At 33.2% G+C, this 19,257-nt stretch overlaps 4 protein-coding genes across 4 annotated transcripts; 1 reads left to right on the top strand and 3 right to left on the bottom strand.

Moving 5' to 3' along the window:
* Positions 1 to 701: 701 nt before the first annotated feature.
* LOC106122367 (uncharacterized) lies at positions 702 to 6,373 on the bottom strand. The gene is made up of 5 exons (XM_013318309.1): positions 6,075 to 6,373; positions 4,119 to 4,284; positions 2,818 to 3,023; positions 1,712 to 1,966; positions 702 to 1,304 (listed from the first exon to the last, which is right to left on the bottom strand). Exons 1-5 carry the CDS (start codon positions 6,103 to 6,105, stop codon positions 1,123 to 1,125), a joined length of 840 nt encoding a protein of 279 aa, XP_013173763.1. The 5' UTR covers positions 6,106 to 6,373; the 3' UTR covers positions 702 to 1,122.
* An 857-nt stretch (positions 6,374 to 7,230) lies between these two features.
* On the bottom strand, positions 7,231 to 11,630 carry LOC106122633 (natterin-3). Its single transcript, XM_013318721.1, has 4 exons — positions 11,532 to 11,630; positions 8,541 to 8,746; positions 7,992 to 8,135; positions 7,231 to 7,580 (listed from the first exon to the last, which is right to left on the bottom strand). The coding sequence occupies exons 1-4, from the start codon at positions 11,536 to 11,538 to the stop codon at positions 7,494 to 7,496; spliced, it is 444 nt and encodes a 147-aa protein (XP_013174175.1). The 5' UTR covers positions 11,539 to 11,630; the 3' UTR covers positions 7,231 to 7,493.
* Positions 11,631 to 12,637: 1,007 nt separating this feature from the next.
* On the bottom strand, positions 12,638 to 15,787 carry LOC106122416 (uncharacterized). Its single transcript, XM_013318361.1, has 6 exons — positions 15,660 to 15,787; positions 14,781 to 15,590; positions 14,138 to 14,704; positions 13,357 to 13,905; positions 12,921 to 13,033; positions 12,638 to 12,849 (listed from the first exon to the last, which is right to left on the bottom strand). The coding sequence occupies exons 1-6, from the start codon at positions 15,715 to 15,717 to the stop codon at positions 12,643 to 12,645; spliced, it is 2,304 nt and encodes a 767-aa protein (XP_013173815.1). The 5' UTR covers positions 15,718 to 15,787; the 3' UTR covers positions 12,638 to 12,642.
* Positions 15,788 to 16,348: 561 nt separating this feature from the next.
* Positions 16,349 to 17,338, top strand: mRpS24 (mitochondrial ribosomal protein S24). Its single transcript, XM_013318542.1, has 4 exons — positions 16,349 to 16,384; positions 16,464 to 16,659; positions 16,735 to 16,835; positions 16,993 to 17,338. Exons 1-4 carry the CDS (start codon positions 16,355 to 16,357, stop codon positions 17,179 to 17,181), a joined length of 516 nt encoding a protein of 171 aa, XP_013173996.1. The 5' UTR covers positions 16,349 to 16,354; the 3' UTR covers positions 17,182 to 17,338.
* Positions 17,339 to 19,257: the final 1,919 nt, after the last annotated feature.

The raw sequence follows: 19,257 nt of genomic DNA, 5'->3' as shown, positions 1-19,257 counted from the left end.
AGTCACAAAAATAATGACAGTGCTCAATTTTATCCAAAACCATAGAATATTTTAAACTAATCATCTATTAGCATTTTACTTATAATAATTTTTTTTTAAATTATTTTTATTGTTACATTTTATTATATATGTAGCGTAAGAATAATCAAATACTGCCAAATATTATATCGTTCCTAAATAAGTGAGGTTAAGTTTAGATATAATTAGTTAATAAATATTCGTTAATATTTTAAACATTTAAGACATGTTTATTTTTATATTGCATTTATAATTACCTTAAGTACATGAAACTAAGTCGTCACAAAATTTATTAAGATTTATTATCATAGAAAAAAAGTCCTCTTAAGCTGGAGCTTGTACATAATTGTAAATATCCCTAATTGCTCTTTGTCATATTTTAAGTTATTTTGATTTAAGTTTTTTTTTAATATCAGCTAAGAACTGTAGAAAATTAAGTACTTATTAAATATTACAAGCGAAATATAAAGTTTTAATAAATACTATTGTATTTTTTTATTATTTTCGAGAACATTTCTTTTTTTGTTACTTTTTTCTTTGATCTCGTATTATAAAACCTTTTGACAAACTCTTTTGTTAAAACTTTTTTTTTAAAATAAAGACTAACTTAATAATAACAATTCAAATAGTTTGCAATAAATTAGGCACTAAAACAGCAAGCTTATAAGTAGAAACGTACATTATTATCGTTTGACATAATAGAACAGGGTTTCTCAAACCTTTGGTTCCACGAACCCTTATTTCGCCTGAACTCACGAAAGTATCCAATTGATAGTGTCCTCCTTTATAATTCTACAACATCCCCCCCTCCCCCCACTAAAGACAATAATAAAATGAACTATCGAAAAAGCTTAGGTTTTTCTTACAATAATAAATCGCTAAAAAAATATATTTTTGTTATTAATGTGATAGATGGAAATTGTGTTCATTTTAACAATAATTTTTAAATCAAGAAACCATAACTTTAATCATGTTGCGAGCCTTCGAATGACAAATATACGTCCTAATGCTACACGAAGTTGAGAAACACTGTTACAAGACATGAAAAACTCACATTTCTCTATAGATAAAGCACAAAAGCATTATTCGTTCCACTTTGCAGTATTATTCATTACAGGCAATCTTCCTACTACACGATACAAAAGGCGGTACATTACATCTACATTTGGTACACTCTTCGTCCACCGTTACCTCATCACCAACAGATAGACTCGTATTCCCGAACACGCACTGTGAACTTACAGCTCGCAAGTTCAAACCGCGAATGACTTTCGATGTGTTTGTTGCTGAAATAAATGAAATCATTTTAAATATGTTTTTTTTTTTAATTTTAAATAGCTATCATGGCTAAACAACGTCGAGCGCGATCTCAAAAATATTGGCGATAAGAGCTGGACGCAAAAAGCCGAAAGTAGACCAGCAAAGAGAAATTTATTTGACCTGGCCCAGGCTCACCCACGACTGTAGCGTCGCAGATGATGATGATAAGCATAATATATGTACATATATTATTCAGTGTGAGGCTCGATTCTATCCTAATTTAGACTTACGTAGGGCTTGGACCTTCAAAGACATGTGTATCATCAAGATGGTTTCATCATCAGGTTTTGCTTTATCGACCTAATTTTACATTTGAATTTGTTCGTGATTCAGTAACTTACTAAGTTTTAAAACAAATGAAAAGTATACTCACGACATGTAAAAGCGATGGGGCAAACAGAATCGCTTCCTAAAAATATAGGTGCGCAATTTTGGAAGAGTTTATCCTGATAGTGTATCTCTATACCACAGTTAATATCACGACAGGATGCCGAGTCATCAATTGTGCCGTTCCATTGTGCGGTACATATGCATGTTTTGCGACTATTCTTAGGCTCGAAAGCCTCCCCTTCCCTGTAAGTCTTTCCGTCTACTTCGCAAGTCTTTAGTGCAGCCACCGCGTCTTTACCTGGGGAATAAAATAAAACGTTGAAAAAAATAAAAGCAATTAACTAAACTGCCAGTAGCTACAGTCTACGACCGGGAAGAATACGTTTATATTTTTCTTCCTTTCCTAACCTTTCAATGTCTTGCTAGTATTTTATAGCGAAAATTTAGATTACGTCGTAACTTCAGAATAACCGAAGAGATATCAGATTACAAGTCTACGCAGTTTTTTTTTAATTCAAAGTTTCGGGCTACAGCCATTTCATCAGTCAGTCTCAGCCACAAACCAAGCTAGTTAATATTATTCTACTTATAAATACAGAGAAGGTAATAAAAACAGGACTTCCTATTAACATTTAAAATCAGGAAGTCACCTCGGAATTAATTCTTATCATGTCAGATATTTACATGTGGACAATAGATCATTCGAATACGTCTGTCGTGTGCACTTATAAGGTGGCCATTGTTATTTCATGACGCATTATGGCCAGTATTTAACTAACGATTAAAAACACAAAAGTGTTTTTTAATTAAAAAATTAGTTTGTGCCTGTGTCTACTACATCATCCATATCAAATATTACGTTAAGCATTTAAAGATAATGTACAATTCGGCCGATGGGGCCGAAAAGTCCTAGAGTGGCGACCGAGGACGGATCGCGCATGATGGACCGATGACCTGGTCAAGGTTGCGGGAGTGAACTGGATGCGGGCGGCACAGGACCGGAAAATCGATGGGGGAGGCCTACGTACACCAGTGGAAGAATTTAGGCTGATGTACAATTTATTGGTGAAAAAGAAAGCAATTTACACTAAGGAGGACTGAACTCTGAGTATTACTTAACATTAAATTGAAAAGTTGTCTATTACTTACCGCAAACGGTTCCAGTACTACAGCACGATTCTAACTCGTATGTTTTGATGCATTCCTGCTGCATATCAGTGTCGAATGTCTCCACACAATCGACAGCCGCGCAATCGAAACTCGGCTTACCGGACACGCTGCACTGACAGGCGAGAGAACAAGGATTCTTAACTGCTGATTGTGGTATCATAGAACGGTCCTTGTATGGGACACCTCTGGAATTATATTTTTAAGACATTTTAGAATTATTTTATGTAACATATTTATCCAATTAATACAAATCAAAACTTAAAATTACAAAATACTCATAACCCTAATAGTGATGTAATCACTAGAGAAAGTCCATTAACCGTTGGTTTCTGAGGCCAAATTCTCTTTATAAAACATATCATGATTCCTGTCATTGTCTTCGGAAATAAAACAGAATTAACAATATATTTTAAACGGGTATTTTTGTCTCAGAAACCCACGGTAAATCGCATAATTATTTTTTTTTAATATTTTTAAAAATGTGCAATTGAAGTCGCCACAGCGTGACTACTATTTAGGTGAAATAACTATTGTTACTTTAGATTATATAGCCTTCTGATTCAAAGATAATTTATTATGACAATATTGTTCAGTCATCCATTACTTTAAGGAAGAAACAACTATTGTTAGCTTTTTTTAATGTTTTTATTACTCACTTGTACAAAGTCGTGTCACCAAAGTGAGCGATGTAAGGTCGTGGATTTTCCAAAAAAAATACAAAGGTCAATTTATAACATCTTTTTGTAGTATGACGAAAGCATCTTGCGCCTTTTTTGTCGAACACAAGGTCAATGACCTTCGTGTTACATATTCGGCAATATTACAATGATGATTTTAAATGCAATTCGACATTGATTCAATTTCTAAAAACTTTGTTAATATTCGTGATATTAATATCACTAGAAAAATAGTAAAGGTTGTAAAACTCTGAGTGAAATTGGTTTAAATCTATCTGAGGGTCTATTACGATTATTTTCGATATACGTTTTCGTATTTTCATCGACAAAATATGTCAAAATGGTATTAATTTTTTCTGTATTACGTTACGGACAGTTTCTCGCAAATTTACCAGCTAGGTCCTCAGTTCTTGACTTCAAAATAATTTCCAAATATCGTCCTAAATAAAGTCATATGAAGTCTCAGATATAGACAGACTGTGCATTTTCTTTCCAGTACGAAATATTTCACTAATGTTTATAACCTAGTCGAATTCATTGGTAAAATATTATTCCATCAGCCTATTTCAATTACGTGATCAAATAACATATCTATAAAATTACCTATAATAGCACATGCTAGGATCTGGATGTAGTTTAGGGCAGACGTAGGCTTCTGGACAATCCGTGCTGTTGTCAGCCGCGCTTGTCACCGCTGTGCAGCCAAGCTCAGCATAAAAGCCCGCCAGGTTACATTCAGTACTTATATCGGTGAGTGCTGATCCGATAACTATAGAAGAACAATCAAAAAACTTACTTCACCTTACTTCTTACTAATATTATAAACTAGCTGTTGCCCGCGATAAGTAGCCAATGTGTTCTTCCAGACTATGTTCTATATGTATGCCCAAATTTCATGGAGATCCGTTCAGGTGTTCTGGAGGTAGATTTAACATCCATCCATCCATCGATCTAAACATTCGCATTTTTAATATTAGAAAGAAATAAGGTTAGTAAGATTTTATATATGCGAATGTTTGGATGAATGTATAGATGGTCGTGTGTTTGAAGGTATCTCCAGAACGGCTGCAATGATCTCGCTGATATTTGCCACAGATGTAGAACATAGTCTGAAACATAGACTACTAATTAAGTATTTTTTAATTCTGCGCGGACGGAGTCGCGGGTAACAGCTAGTGATTTCATAAAGATATCAAACAATACAGATGCACCTCATTGCATAAAACCTTCTAACTTAACACTGCGGTTTGTGGTTCTTTGAAGAAATAATAAATATGTTCATTTATTTTCGTTATATAGTTTAATATTAAGAGCGCTAGCAATTGAATATATTTATAAAACCGGTAAAATATTTCTTTTAAACATGACTTAATTTGAATATTTATCAAAGACTGAAACAATTTTGTCATTACAATGAAAATTATCGTAATACAGTTTTATAAAAACGTAAAATAACATGTTTTTAGATCAATTTTAAGTCACTTTTATTTTAGGTAGAACTAATTTTAAGCATTATTTACCGAATAACTATATGCATCATCTTACATATAAAGTTTTCGTGTCACGATCTATGTTCGTACCTGTACCTAAACTACTGAACCAATTGTTATAAAATTTTGTAAGCATCTGTAATTTAATCCAACTTGGGAGATAGGATAGTTTTTATCTCAATTATTGACATTTAATTCCGCACGGACAGAGTCACGGGCGACAGCTAGTCCTATAAACTACAATTCGAGTAACAATCGTATGGAACTTTATAATTGCTAATAGGCGTCGCCAGCGATTCTCCCCGCGCGGAATTAAAAAAAAACCAAATTAGTAGCCTATCTGTTCTACCAGACTGTGTTCTACATCTATGCCAAATTTCAGCAAGATTCATGTAGCCATTCTAAAGGTACCTTCAAACAAACATCCATCCATCCACCCATCTAAACATTCGCATTTATAATATTAGTAAGATTACTAAGGGGAAACCCAAGACTTGAGACGTAATACTTGTGTTACTTATTCGTATTTATCTTTACTGATAGACTAATGTTTAACACATGGTTCTAATCTGGGAAGTTAGCTAAGCATACGTTATCCAAACCAAATGTTCTTGTTAGACTGAACTGCTGTTATAAAAAGATATGATTTATGTTCTTTATGAAATTGAAAATGATTAAATTGAATTACGGAATCAAACCAACGGTTATATTTCGCATTCCGTATCTTAAACCAATAAGCTTTGGTGCTTTTATGTGTATTGCATAAAATTCGACTTCTTTGTTTTTGAAAAGATTTGAATTATAACGATTAAACGGACTATCTTGGTCTAGAAATGTTCGTGAAGGTCTAGGGAAGGTTTAAAAGGTGAGAAAAATTCGTATAATTGCCGGGAACTAGTTAAGTTTTTTGTTATTCCATGCGGACAGAGTCGCGGGCGACATCTAGTAATATATAAAATTGAACATAACATAGTCGTATTAGAAAGCGTGAATTGCGCAAGTGAACTTATCGACTACATATGACAGATTATAAAAGTGTGTCATTGACAAACTCGAAAATAATACTTACAGATAAATATTAAGAAGAAATACGCTTCCATTATTGTCCACACTTCCTTAGTCACACAATAAATTAATTAAAAACAAAATTTAAACGATATTTAATTGTATTAACAAGACATGCGTCCCATTCGATTATCGGCATGGGAATGACCTGAGAATGAATCAACCGACGCTTACAATGATGCAAAGTTTATAAACAAATAAAATAAATAACCTTGGTGCAATACCAGCACAATAAATCACAATATTGTATCGTGAAATTATCTTTAATATAATTTATATTAATATTTTTAACTACATGCTTTTTTTGTATTTCAATCAACCTGAGAAATTGGTAAACTAAAAATGCGGCATTTTCGCGCCAAAAGATGACCAATTATCATATTTTTCGTAATTAAAATTTTTACGCGTTTGCAACTTAGTTCAAAATCTATATATATTACTAAAATTAGAGTTGCTGTTTGTAGTTTTGAAAAAATAATTTAAAAACAAAATATCATACACTTTGCGGATACAAAAAAAAAAAACATTTTTTTAAATTTTTGTTTATCTGCCTGCGTGTCCGTCTATCCGCAAGGACGCGTTTGATCCAGGTAATCACCGGAAACGCGGGACTAGCTTTAACGGAAAGGTATCTAAAGCATGCGGGAATACAGGCTAATTATAGGCGACTTTTTCCAACGCTGCGGTGACGAAGTCGCGGGCGATCGCTAGTTATTTTATATAACGGTTGATAAGAGAGATTGTTAGTTGATAAATTGACGACAATCCACGATAGTATTATAGATAGTGGCTGATTAGTCGTGTCTTCCGTTCACGGAATATCACATTGAATTACATACTGAACTCTTTTGTTCCGTAACTGATATTTCAGCATCAATAATAATTCTAGTTACGTGAAGAATTTAATAATTTTTCTTACCTTAACTTAACCTTATTCAATAAAAAAAATCTTCGGTTTAAAAAATTGCGATAAAATTTGAACAGGCGCAATGGGCAAACTTTTTCTTAGTAAAATCTGCATAAATTAGCTGTAAATTGATGATCAGCTTCGAAGATTGTAGTATTTTCAGATTAATTTAGACATATTTTATGTGTTTTAAGAAAATGTTATATGGGATTATTAGATTATTATTGAATAGATATATAAATACAACAAAATATATAGTAAAAATGCTTTATTTGAAGATTTATATATTATATTAAATCGTATCATTTTTTTTTATTATAAAATTCGTTTAAAACTGCTCTAATGATATAAAGTAATATTTGGTTATTAAAAAGAGGTTTAATATAAATTATTTATCTAGATTTACTTCTAGCGCCTTGCAGCTAGGCTCTTATTAATTGACCACGTTTAGTTTTTTGTGGAGATCTTCATGAGGTCCGTAAGGTGGTCTTCGTGATGTATAAAAGTCTTTGAGGTTTACATAAGGACCAGGCACTCGTACTCTGAGCTGCTTCTCTCTTCGCCATCGAAAGGATAGTAACATACGCCGTGGCTTGGATGAATCTGGAAACAAATAACGACTCCTGTAGCAAACAAATAGTTTCATTCCTGTGTAAGTGTTATTTTTAAATGTCAGGCGCTCAACTTTACTTCCATAAAGGAATAGTCCATCTCGCCTGGTAAATTAACTTTTGATCCTTCAAAGGCCGAATTTCACATGCGCATGGCTGCACTTATAAAATGCTCTGCACAGTTTGCAGTGCCACTTATTTATTGGTATTTACTCGATGGTATACGAACGTTATTAAAACGTTTAATTAATTTTCTCCCGCAGTCCTAGTGCATACTATGTACTTGCACTTTTGACCTGGTATTAACGTTATATGTACATGGCTGTATCCTATAGCAAACAGAGCCATACAGGGACAGCAAGCAGTGCATCCGCTAAAGCAGTCTATGTATTTTATCCCTTACCTTTCCAGGTGTGGTGCAGCCGTCGTGAGTTACCCTGCCGAAGTACAGTTTCTCTCCATCAGCGGTGACGCCCGCTTCCACCGCGCCCGGTGGCGTCGCACCGTTTGTAGAGAACTGCCAAGAGAACATCGCTGGCACCAGCACCTGAAGAACGCGTACAATGTTAATTAAAAGGATAATGAACTCTTTGTCATACGAAAATATAATGTACTTAATTTGTCTTAAAATACATTGCCAATACGATGTCATATTGCCATTTCTCTTATCTTCTTGGAAAAAACAGAGATGGCAATAACATATAAGGACAGAGCCATCAGAACCGTTTTTATGTTTTTTTTTTTTATTTTATTTTATCAACGAATATCTATTTGTTCCGCCAAATGGCATCATTGCTCAAAGAGTAAAAATCCTCCCTGCCGCATAGATTATATCTTACCAAATTATTTTAACTTACTGATGTTGCCGCACGTTTTTTATAGCCAGTATCATCTTAAAATTTACTCAACTGACAATATTATGTCTCTTTGATAGTGAACTAATGAATTATACCTCAAATTGATCCTTCAAGATCTCCTCTCCACCATAGGCAATGTAGCAGGCGTTTTTAGTAGGAATGACCTTCGCAGGTAATATGTCACCCTCGTGCGGTGCGCGCCCTGCGTAGATCTCATCCCCATCGGCATCGGTGCCAACCCTTAGCGCGCCAGGCGGGATGCTGCGCTGGCTGAGGCACGCGGGGACCCAACGGTATGTACCTGGAATAAGCCGTGAAAGTGTTAAAGAAAAACAAAAGAATAAATAACATGACTATGGTGACGAAAGAAATACTGGCAAGACATTTTTAGAGTGTGTTAAAAAATAAGCAGAACAAGAGACATATAACGAAAAAGATATTAAAACCAGGAAAAGATATGAAAAGCTGATGGCAAGAAAAAGTAGATCGAAAAAATGCTGAAGCTATGTTTTTTAAATGTAGAATAGTTTTAAAACAGCTTAAAAGGAGGTCCTAATGTTATTGATACTTTATAAAAAAGTTACGATTAATTACAATAACAAATGATCTATGATTTATAACGACACAGAAAGCGACGGCCAACACTCTGTATGGTATCACCGAATTAAAAAAAGAATAAAAAAAATATATTTTAAAAAGATTGGTTACGGCAAGGAGGTAGGTAAGGGATTAAGGAACCATAGAGAGGATTGGCCCAACATTGGCAGACAACACGGAATCCCAAGATAACACCTTTGTACAACCCTAATTACATTGACTTTGTAACTTCGTACAACCCTAGCTTTAATATTTTGACATGATTTCTAATGATACTAATATTAGATGATAAAAAAAAACTATTAATATAACATTAAAATAATAATCAAAATATTATCATTCGATAATAAAAAAACTATTGTCCATTCCGTATACGTGGAATATGAATGAATCATAGTTTTTCAATTGAAATATTAGTTTATTTGATATATTGATAAAGCTTGCTTATAACGGATTAGATTGTTAAAATTCAACATACGGATTTATCGATAAGATAAAGAATAAAGAAAAATGAAGACAAACAAACACGGATATCTTTTAAATAGTACTAAAGGTGTTATCCCTACACTACCCATATGCCTTGATAATAAAACGTTAAACGTAACACCCGGCAACATAACTCTAATTGTAACACAGGTGTTACGTGCTACCTAGAACTTACTCCAAGGCAATTCAACAGTCTCTCCCGGTAATTCAGGTACTATTTCTTCTGGTTCAGCATTCTCTACCACATCGACGGGACCGGGCGGAGGGGGGTACGGGTAGAAGTATGCGGGGTGGTATGGGTAGTAAATGACACCCGGTGGAGGGTACATTGGGGGAGGATGACCGGGGGGGCCGGGCGGGTATCCGTGTGGAGGAGGGGGTCCGCCGTAACCATAATAAGGACGTCCTGGATAAAATATTACATATATTATAATTTAAACTATTTTTTTTTTCTAAAAATATGAATATTAGCTATGGAGGTTGGAGAAAATTTAATGTGCATGTCAAACAGCTAAAAAGAAATCAATAATATTACTTTACAAAGTCATCACTCAAACTTATATCAGACAGACAAACAAATCGACTCAAATTGATTCCGGCCTGACAAATTCTAGACAAAAGAGCGTCGGTGGCTCAGTGGTCAAGCACTTGACTTGCAATCTGCAGGTTCATGAAAACATCGTGATGCAACCTGCACATATCTGAGAAGAAATTCAAAGATATGTGTGAAGTCAACCAACCCGCACTTGGCCAGCGTGGTTGACTATGGCCTAATCACCCTTAACTTAGAGTAGGTTCCGAGCCCCTCGGTGGGGACGTATAGTGAGCTGATGATGATGAAATTCTAGACTGATTTTATCGGTTTTAAATTCTGTAGAAATGTATTTGTTTGAGTTTAATAGTATATATTTTTACGTAGACAGTAATAATTGATATATCACAAATATATTTTGAGATTAATTGATTTATAATGTGATGGTAATCATTTTATCAATTACAGATACTGTTAAAATATCGCATTAAGATATGACAAATAACATTTACTTCGAAAAAAAAAAGTTCGAGCCACAAATGTAATTAAAACAAAATGCTATTGCGAGTTTTTAATTAATACATTAAGGAACTTATTTTCCACGCTTTTTTATACAAAATATATAAAGATATAACATAGTAAGTGTCCTAAGAAGATATATGTAGATATACATTATCAATAGTTAAATACTAATGAGTAATGTCATTGTATTAGTAATCCTTGGACAACTTCGCACGTATTCACTTTTATTTGCTTTAAAACTCTTTGTCTATTGAGGACAATTGCCTTTACTTTCATAATCACGAGTTTCTTGTTCTACATGTGACGTTGTTGACATCAAATATTATACTCCCTAAACTCTAAACTTCCTGAATTATACATTTTTATTTTTAATCGCATAGATAAATTCACTATCTACTTTATTTTTTTTATCTGTAATCGGTAAATAACTTTTCGAAGACTTCTTCGAATTTAAAAAAATGATAAAGATAAATTATCGTGGAAACAATTTAAAATTGGAACGAAAACAATTGCCTTATACATGGGCCAGTTATAATTTGTTATTAAAAAAAATTGACGGTATCTTCAGAGTTTCAAAGTGCTACAGCCAATTAGTATAAGAACAAAACTAACTATTGTATCTTAACTTATCTCCTTGCAATAAAAAAATATTGAAAATAACGCAATAAAAATATAATTCCAAAATGGACAAACTCCATGGACTTTAAAAAAAATAAACGTCACAAAAGGTTTTCCCGGCAAAATAAATGATGCATTTTGAGGTTATTCATAATTAAGTGTAACAATTAACGTCACAAATCATACGTGTTATTGGTTAATTTTAAAAAAAACCGTGAAGAAAAATTACAAACGATAAACATACGTGCGACAATAAGGGAAAATAGGTCTTTTTATTGCACAATTTATAGAATATTATCAAGTTTGTTATCAGTTTATCAAACTAACTCACCGGCCATGTTGCGATCGTTACGTCGTGAGGTGCACTGATATACTGCGCGGGTAACCTACGATGTTTCGTTTTTATTCTATACACCTGATTCGATACATTTAACAAAGATTAGTTCGGCAAATTTTGATAAATCGAAAATAACTCGTATACGATAAATAAATGACACACGTATTGTGTTTATGATTTAGTCATTTTTTTTACAGAAAATATTTCATTACGTTGGCATTGGTTCTTTTAAGTTTACCCATTTAAGACAATCTTAATAGGCAATGCTAGATTAATCTGGAACATCGTTCGGTCATAGCTAGATATTTTATGATATTTCATTTAAGTAAAAAGTTAGGTTATCAAATCAAAGTTAGGATTTCTTGTGTGTATTTACAAGAATTAATCTAAAACATTCCGTCTTTTGTGAAATGCGTCATAATTAATAATCTTTTAAATTGAAAGATTTGCAAATAAAAATTATTGCCAATTATTTTAGAATAACATTGACGCATAATGCATAATATGTATGTACATACATCGCAGACAAACAGATGTGTACACAGGTGTATCTAAATTTGATTTAGTAACAGTGCAAGACATTTGTTATTAGCAATTGTAATTTTCTTATGTAATTTTCATTCGCAATTCAAATGCACAATAAAACACATTTAATGAAAAGCATAAAAATGTGTTAAACACTTTCCTTAATAAAAAATAATCTCCAAATGCAATCTGTAATTATTTTATTTCAATAGTTTTCTATGTTTAATATTGCCTGTATAATTAGATGAATAGACTTACCTAACTTTAGTAGCCTTGTAGAAGCCTCAATGTGTGGTATTCTTCGTGTCATTTGATGCGTCAGGAGTTAAACCATGATAATTAAATCATCTATCACCGGGTATCAGCGATTGGCTCATCTACTAGATATCGTTGTCTTTTTACTTTTTTATACTTACTACTTGTGGAAATTAATAAGAAATAATAAACTACTGATGCTAATCGCTTACCGTCCCCATAGGTCACGGCAACATGAAAACAACGAATTTGTATTTTATTTTCTAGCTAATTACTACCTTAGTTTGGTAAGACAAAAAAAGGTCAAATCAATCCAGATCTTTATTCACTTTGAACAATATTTCTTAGCATTAATAATTATTTGTGATACTTTGGAGAACTCTTCAAATGCAGGTCTAGTGGTCTTCTTTTTATTAACGTCGAATGCCGCGTAGACGTGAACTAAATCTTTTAACATATCTTTGACCAATTTTTGATAGAACTGCACGCTTGGTCTTCCCAATTTCTCAGCTAGAAGAAGCATGGATGTTGCCTGTGAAGTTTAAAAATGTTTAACAAACTTCGTTGAACAATTTCGACAAATATTAAAGTTAAAAATGCTACCTTTGTTCTCCAAAACTTTAGCATTTCCCCTAAATTGGTCCCTTCTTGCTTCTTTCCTACGTCCTTTATATTCATACGAAGGTAGTAGAAATGGTGACGGCGACAAATGTCCGCTGTAAGGAAACGACTCTTTATAGCCTTCAAATCTTAACCAAATTATGAATGCGAAGTATCGACGATTGGACATATGCAGTTCCACCAAACAGATAAGGATGTGACACGCAACATGAATAGACTTTTCTGGAATAGTTCATAGATCTCAATTTTTAGAGTTCCGTACATCGGAACGAAAAAACAAAACCCTTAAAGGATCACTTTGTTGTCCGTTGGTCTGTCTGTCTGCCAAGACCCTTTTTTAATCCATGCGGACGATGTTAAAGTCGATAGCTACTTAGTTTGAGAATATGAAAGTTTTGAAATCATGATAGTTCCTCACCAGTACATGTGTCTTCATCATCACCATCAGAACAATCTTTTTTACCATCACAAACTGCTTCTACAGGTATTGTCTGGTTTTTATTACCTCTGCAGTTGTATCTACTCAATTTCTTTTCAACTTCACAAGCTCTAGCACATTCCGGAGAACAGTATGCCTTTATACATTTATTATTCTTACAAATACAACCGTAAGAAGAAATTATTTTATTATTTCCTGTATTCGAATGTTTTAGAATTTTGACAACAACTTCGTTGACCGATTTCAGAAACTTATACATCTCATCGACATGGTTTGCGTTGTAAGTATTTTTGATATAATTTCCATAAACGAGACTTAATAAATCGAAACATTTGTTTCTTAGAATTCTAAGTTCTTCAATTTTGATATTTGGTTCCATTAGTAAATGCTGCAGCTTGTAAATTGAGTTGTACAAACGAAGTAAATCATTCCTCACGTGTGCATTTTCTTTGGACGCCATTTTCATTTCTAGTAATTTAATGATTTGTTGAAATCCAACATTCGCCTCGAATTTGCCTCTTCCTTTACCTGAATATGAAAGAGAAGTGTTAGATTCTTAAGTTTACATTTTTACACTTAGGTTTATATTAAATGGTATAGAAAATTGTAAAGTAATGTGTAAATGTTCTTACGAATTTGAAAATGACGGTTTTAAGAACACATCGGCGGTGGAACTGACTCACCCCAGTAAAGTTTCATTGATTACTTACTTGAACAGTCAACTTATTTATCTATTCGATGACAAAATATTTTAACATACCTGTACTACATGAATCTTCATCGGACTCGTCATAACAATCAAGTTTACCATCACATATTGTATCCAGATGAACGCTCGTTGATCCATTAACACCTGGACAACTCCATCGACTTAAATCATACTTCAGAATGCAGGCCTCATGACAGGATTTGACACAAGTGCGAGAAACACAACGGTCTTTCTCGCAAGTACATGATTTCGGGTATAGCGCGCTTTCCCTTAAAACGTCTTCTAGATCCTCGTCTAATATACGATTGAATCTACGAGAATTATCAACCAGTGCACTTGATTTTTCTTGACGCGAACAAACACCTTTACCCAGATTTAACATCACTTTGTTTAAAGCTTCTGAAACTTTTTTTACGATTCCCTCACTGCTTTGAGTCGTGTTACTCTCTCGGAAACCATCTTTATAGTCCTTTACTACATCGATTTGACCCTTTATCCAATCGCGTATTATCTTTTGTTGAATAATAGAATCGTTTGATTTACCCAAAGCACAATTTAACTCGTAAGATCGATTCATTTCAAACAAAGAGTTTAGTGCGTAATCTAACTTTTTAGTTGCTGAAAGAAAAACGGATACGATGATTATAAAAAAACAATAAAATATCCTGCCGTTCTCATTAAAAAAAATTCCAACCTTGTTCTCGACAGTGATTTTCATCAGATCTATCCTTGCAATCGACAATGCCATCACAAATGTTATCAACTTCAAAAGTTTTCTCTTTATCAGGACAAGTAATTTTATTTAAATAATTTACTTCAGAACAAATCATCGCAATAGTAACAACGCAGTCTGTATCCAACTGCTCTAAATCATCTTTATTTTTGCCTTTATCTTCTGACCAGTATTTACTAACATTTTGTTTTACACTCTCATTGTATTCGGAATTACTCATTGTTCTTCTTGAATTTTGATAAATATGTCGTTTTAAAATTTCATTTATGCTATTTGTAATTATTTCGTTATAATCAATATTGTCAACCGTTCGTAATGCTATCTTTTTTACCCGAGCGACTTCTAGCATTCTTTTCCTAACATTTTCTAAAAAGGCACGTTTTTCATCAATTGTATGCAATTGGTTTAAATAGTGTTTAGCGAATGAATCAATTTTATCTGTCACCCTTTGAGCCAAGTGGTCTCTTACAATACGTTCTTCGCTGTCAATCGAGTCTTCTGATTTTTCCCGGAAGCTCCTTTCATTTTTGCTATTCATTGCTGGGAGAGCCTTAGTTTTGATCCCTTCCATTATTATATCTACATATTTCCTTCCATCTTCTCCGAAAGATTGAGTCGCAGCTAGTCTTAATTTTTGCTCTAATTGTAATAATATTTTGGGTTTCTCTTCATTTGGTGCTTTTGATATTATAGTCAGTATTTTTCCAATTTTATTCATAATATCTTTGATGACCAATTTTTTCCCCTCATCTTTCGCAACTTCATCGAATGCTAAATAATAATTTTGTAACATTAAAAATATAGCTTTGGTTCGATATTATAGTAATCATAGATTCTTACCTCCTCCATAACATAAAAGTGCAAAAAGAATAATTCCCTTAGTAAAGGAAAAACTCATTTTGTTTAAAAGATCATACACACATTTGCTAGACCACTTTTAACATAAATCTTTAAATGGTTTTAGAACTTTCGAGATAAGAGTTTAATTATCTTAACACTTAATTTTCAATTTACCAGCAATAACAATATAATTAGTGTAGTTTTTTATTCTTGTGTTTGCATAAGTGATAAGTAATAGCAGTAAAATGTAAAAATTTCAAGCGAAAGAAAGTGCAAAACGTTCATAGTAAAGTATACAATTTATCTTGTAGCTGAACAGAAAAGTAACGATAGGTTCTCGGACACAACACTACTCGTAATTATAACAATCAGTTGGAGTCTGAATATGGAATTAATGAAAAGTTAGGAATATGAACTTTAAAAAGAAAGTTTAATAAATCAAAGCAATTTTTTTGTATACAATACAAACGAATATTTGTTTTTTTTTGCTTTAATATTTTTACCTTCAGTTTAGGTTTAAAATGTTTTTGTAAAATGGAACGTAACATCTTCCCGAATAACTGTCACACGTCAAAAACTGTCATCACTGACATAAGAATAACCTATAACTGCAATTTAAAAATAAAAATATATTTGTTTTTAAAAGTAATCACTTTCACTAATTATAAAAGAGTGTAACTACAAAATAATACAGAATGAATATTTCAATGTTAAAAGTTATTCAGGTATGTAAAATTGCCAAATTTAAACCATTTGTTAAAGTGTTGTAACCACAAAAACTAATTCTGTAACCATAATTTGCAGCCTAAACTAGGAGCTGGTCAGCTTATCAATCTGGCTCCAATATTAGCATCACAAATACATACATCGACACCTTTGTGTCGTGTTGTTTCGGGCAAATATAGAATTACGAAGAAAAGGGACAGACCTTTAACATATGAAATGGCTAATCCTCCACATTTTATCGCTCACCGGAAGTCTTGGAACTCATGGAATACTTGTATGTATCAGTTTTATATCAGGATAATATATAAGTGTAAAGATTTTACTCATTATTTTAATTTGAATTTCACAGCAAGTTTAAAGGACGGCTTGCGCAGATCAGAGACTGCAGTAGAGGATGAGTTTATCAGAAGATTTATGACAGGCACTTGGCATGGACTAGTTTGCAGTGAAGTGAGTTATTACATTTTAAAAATTAAAAAGTCAAAGTAAAAACTTTATATAATATTATTTTCATTTAAGTTCTTCTGTTGATCACTTTCTAACATTAAAAATTCACATAAAATTTGACCATTTTTTTTATATTAGAAGCTGATAATTATTTTTTCAGGTTATTATAAAAAGACAGTTTAACCACATAAGAGTTGCGGCAATCATAAGACGAGCAGTATCACCAACTAAGATGTATTTCCTACTTGGTTACACTGAAGAACTCCTGTCCAATTGGATCCAGTGCCCTGTTACTTTAGAGTTGCAGACTGTGAATAGCTTCCAGGATGTTGTTTTCAAATATATTTAAATGTAGAGTTAAGTATTCTTTATGTAAATAGAATAGGTAAATTTTTTTGCTCTTTCTTACCCAAGTCATAAAAAACGGAAAAAGATATTTGCACTTACCTGTTGGAAAACGATATTGGTGTTAAAGAGTTTTAAATAAATAGTTGAAAGAGTGGACATTTAAAGCATTTCTATCCCAACACCTTAATCATCATCTTTTCCAGTTTTCTTGTAACAAACCATTTCAGTATCATTTGAACATTATGCCAGTAGCATTTAAAATCAGCACTGGCATAGAACTGACACTTATGCAAGCAGGCATTATAAATAAAAAGTGTGCATATTTTTTCATAGCAATTTGTCCGGCTGGTGGTCACAATAATGATTTCCCAAAGGTAATAAAAGAAAAGACAAGCAATAAAATTCATATTCTCTTATAATTTGAATCATTCAAATATACATAATGTGTCAACAAACAGAACAGCGAGACGCGGGCCGCGCGGCCTCACGCACACACGCACTCACACACAGGCGCACTCGCACGCGGGCGACTGCGCACGCGCACGTCGCGCGCTCACTCGCCCGACGGACAGGGCCGGGCGCGGACGAACTTCTGCACATACTATTTGTACTTTAACAATTCATTACCATTACTGTACCTTCTTTATTGACTTCGCATGTTAAATATAAAAATAATTGCAGTATACAAATGGTTAACATTCATTATTCGTTTTATAGATGTTTTTGTTACACAACTTTTTATAAATTTATGTCGATTTATAATTGATTATTATTAATTAAAAGTATAAATACATGATCTACATAATATTTATGGAATAGTACTGAATCACTTGAGAGCTATTTAAATCTAAGTTAACAGTTGCTGTCAAATTCTAAAGTATAATGTAGTGTATGCATAAACGTAGTGTTGTTTGTCTCAAACGTACACGTCATAAGTACATGCCGGAGAGAGGGGGAGTCAGTCGATGTCAGACCTTTGGACCGGTAGCACGTGTCGGTACGTAAACAAGCCAAATATAACGCAACGAATGCTACATATATAAAGTTTAAATATACAAAGTGAACAATAAAGAAGGCACAGTTTACAATCTGAGAGTTTACAAATAACATTGCATATTCATCATTAAAACCGTGTAAAGTCATTAGATGTATTGGTGTCTCTCTGTCAGGTAAATTTGTATTGTCTATCACAGTGACGTTAAGCATTTGTCCTTACATACTAGTGAGTCGAGTGGTATTATCTATATCACACCGAAAACGCATGTAAATTTCTCTGTCGAGTCGCTTCAGAAAATATTTCTTCACAATATTATGATATTTATCTTTTCATTAAAGTCTCAAACAGTCTTTTTATTGAGCTAATTCGATAGGCGCCCTTGGAATGACCGAAATACGCTTACAACTAGCGTTATAGACAATTTTTTATAACAATACTCCATCACAGTAGAAAACGAAATACCTATTTATCGTGTTATAGCTCATAATAGTACAACAAATACATAGAAAATACAAAAAAAAATCAAGTTGTACGTTGTATCCACTTATCCATATAAATGGATAGGCTATTGCTTGGAAATGGCAGCTTTTTCTTTGATTTAAACGCGCCTGTTGATGTTACGTGACAGTTCCACACCAACGTTTGTAATCGCTACCATCAGCGCCAAAATGACGGAAATGAAACAAGCACAAAATATTACTCTTATAGCCAGTCCATTTAGAAAGTCAGTGGTTGTATCGACATCATGTAGAAACCGGCATTTGAGTTGGCACACCGGACAGAAGAGTATTCATGTTCCTGACGTGCCATCTGCAGTGTTTTAAACGCTAGTATGTAAGCCATAGGCTCCCCGATAGTCAGTGTGCGCAGAAGTCCAGACGGCTGGTACTTGTCCGTTGCTAAGCGTCAATTAGATAATAATATTTACAAAATCAATGTACAGACAAAATATATGATGATAAAACTGCTTATCGCATTGAAACTCCTTAGACAAAAGAAACTGAATTGTAGAATTATAACTATAGAAGTTTACATAACAAGGTCAAATGTCTGAGTTTAATTTTTAAAAGGGAAAGATCA

The sequence above is a fragment of the Papilio xuthus genome, unplaced genomic scaffold, assembly GCF_000836235.2.
Source record: "Papilio xuthus unplaced genomic scaffold, Pxut_1.1 DF826923.1, whole genome shotgun sequence".
In the NCBI taxonomy this organism is placed as follows: Eukaryota; Metazoa; Arthropoda; class Insecta; order Lepidoptera; family Papilionidae; genus Papilio; species Papilio xuthus.
This window is presented reverse-complemented; position numbering and strand designations above follow the sequence as displayed.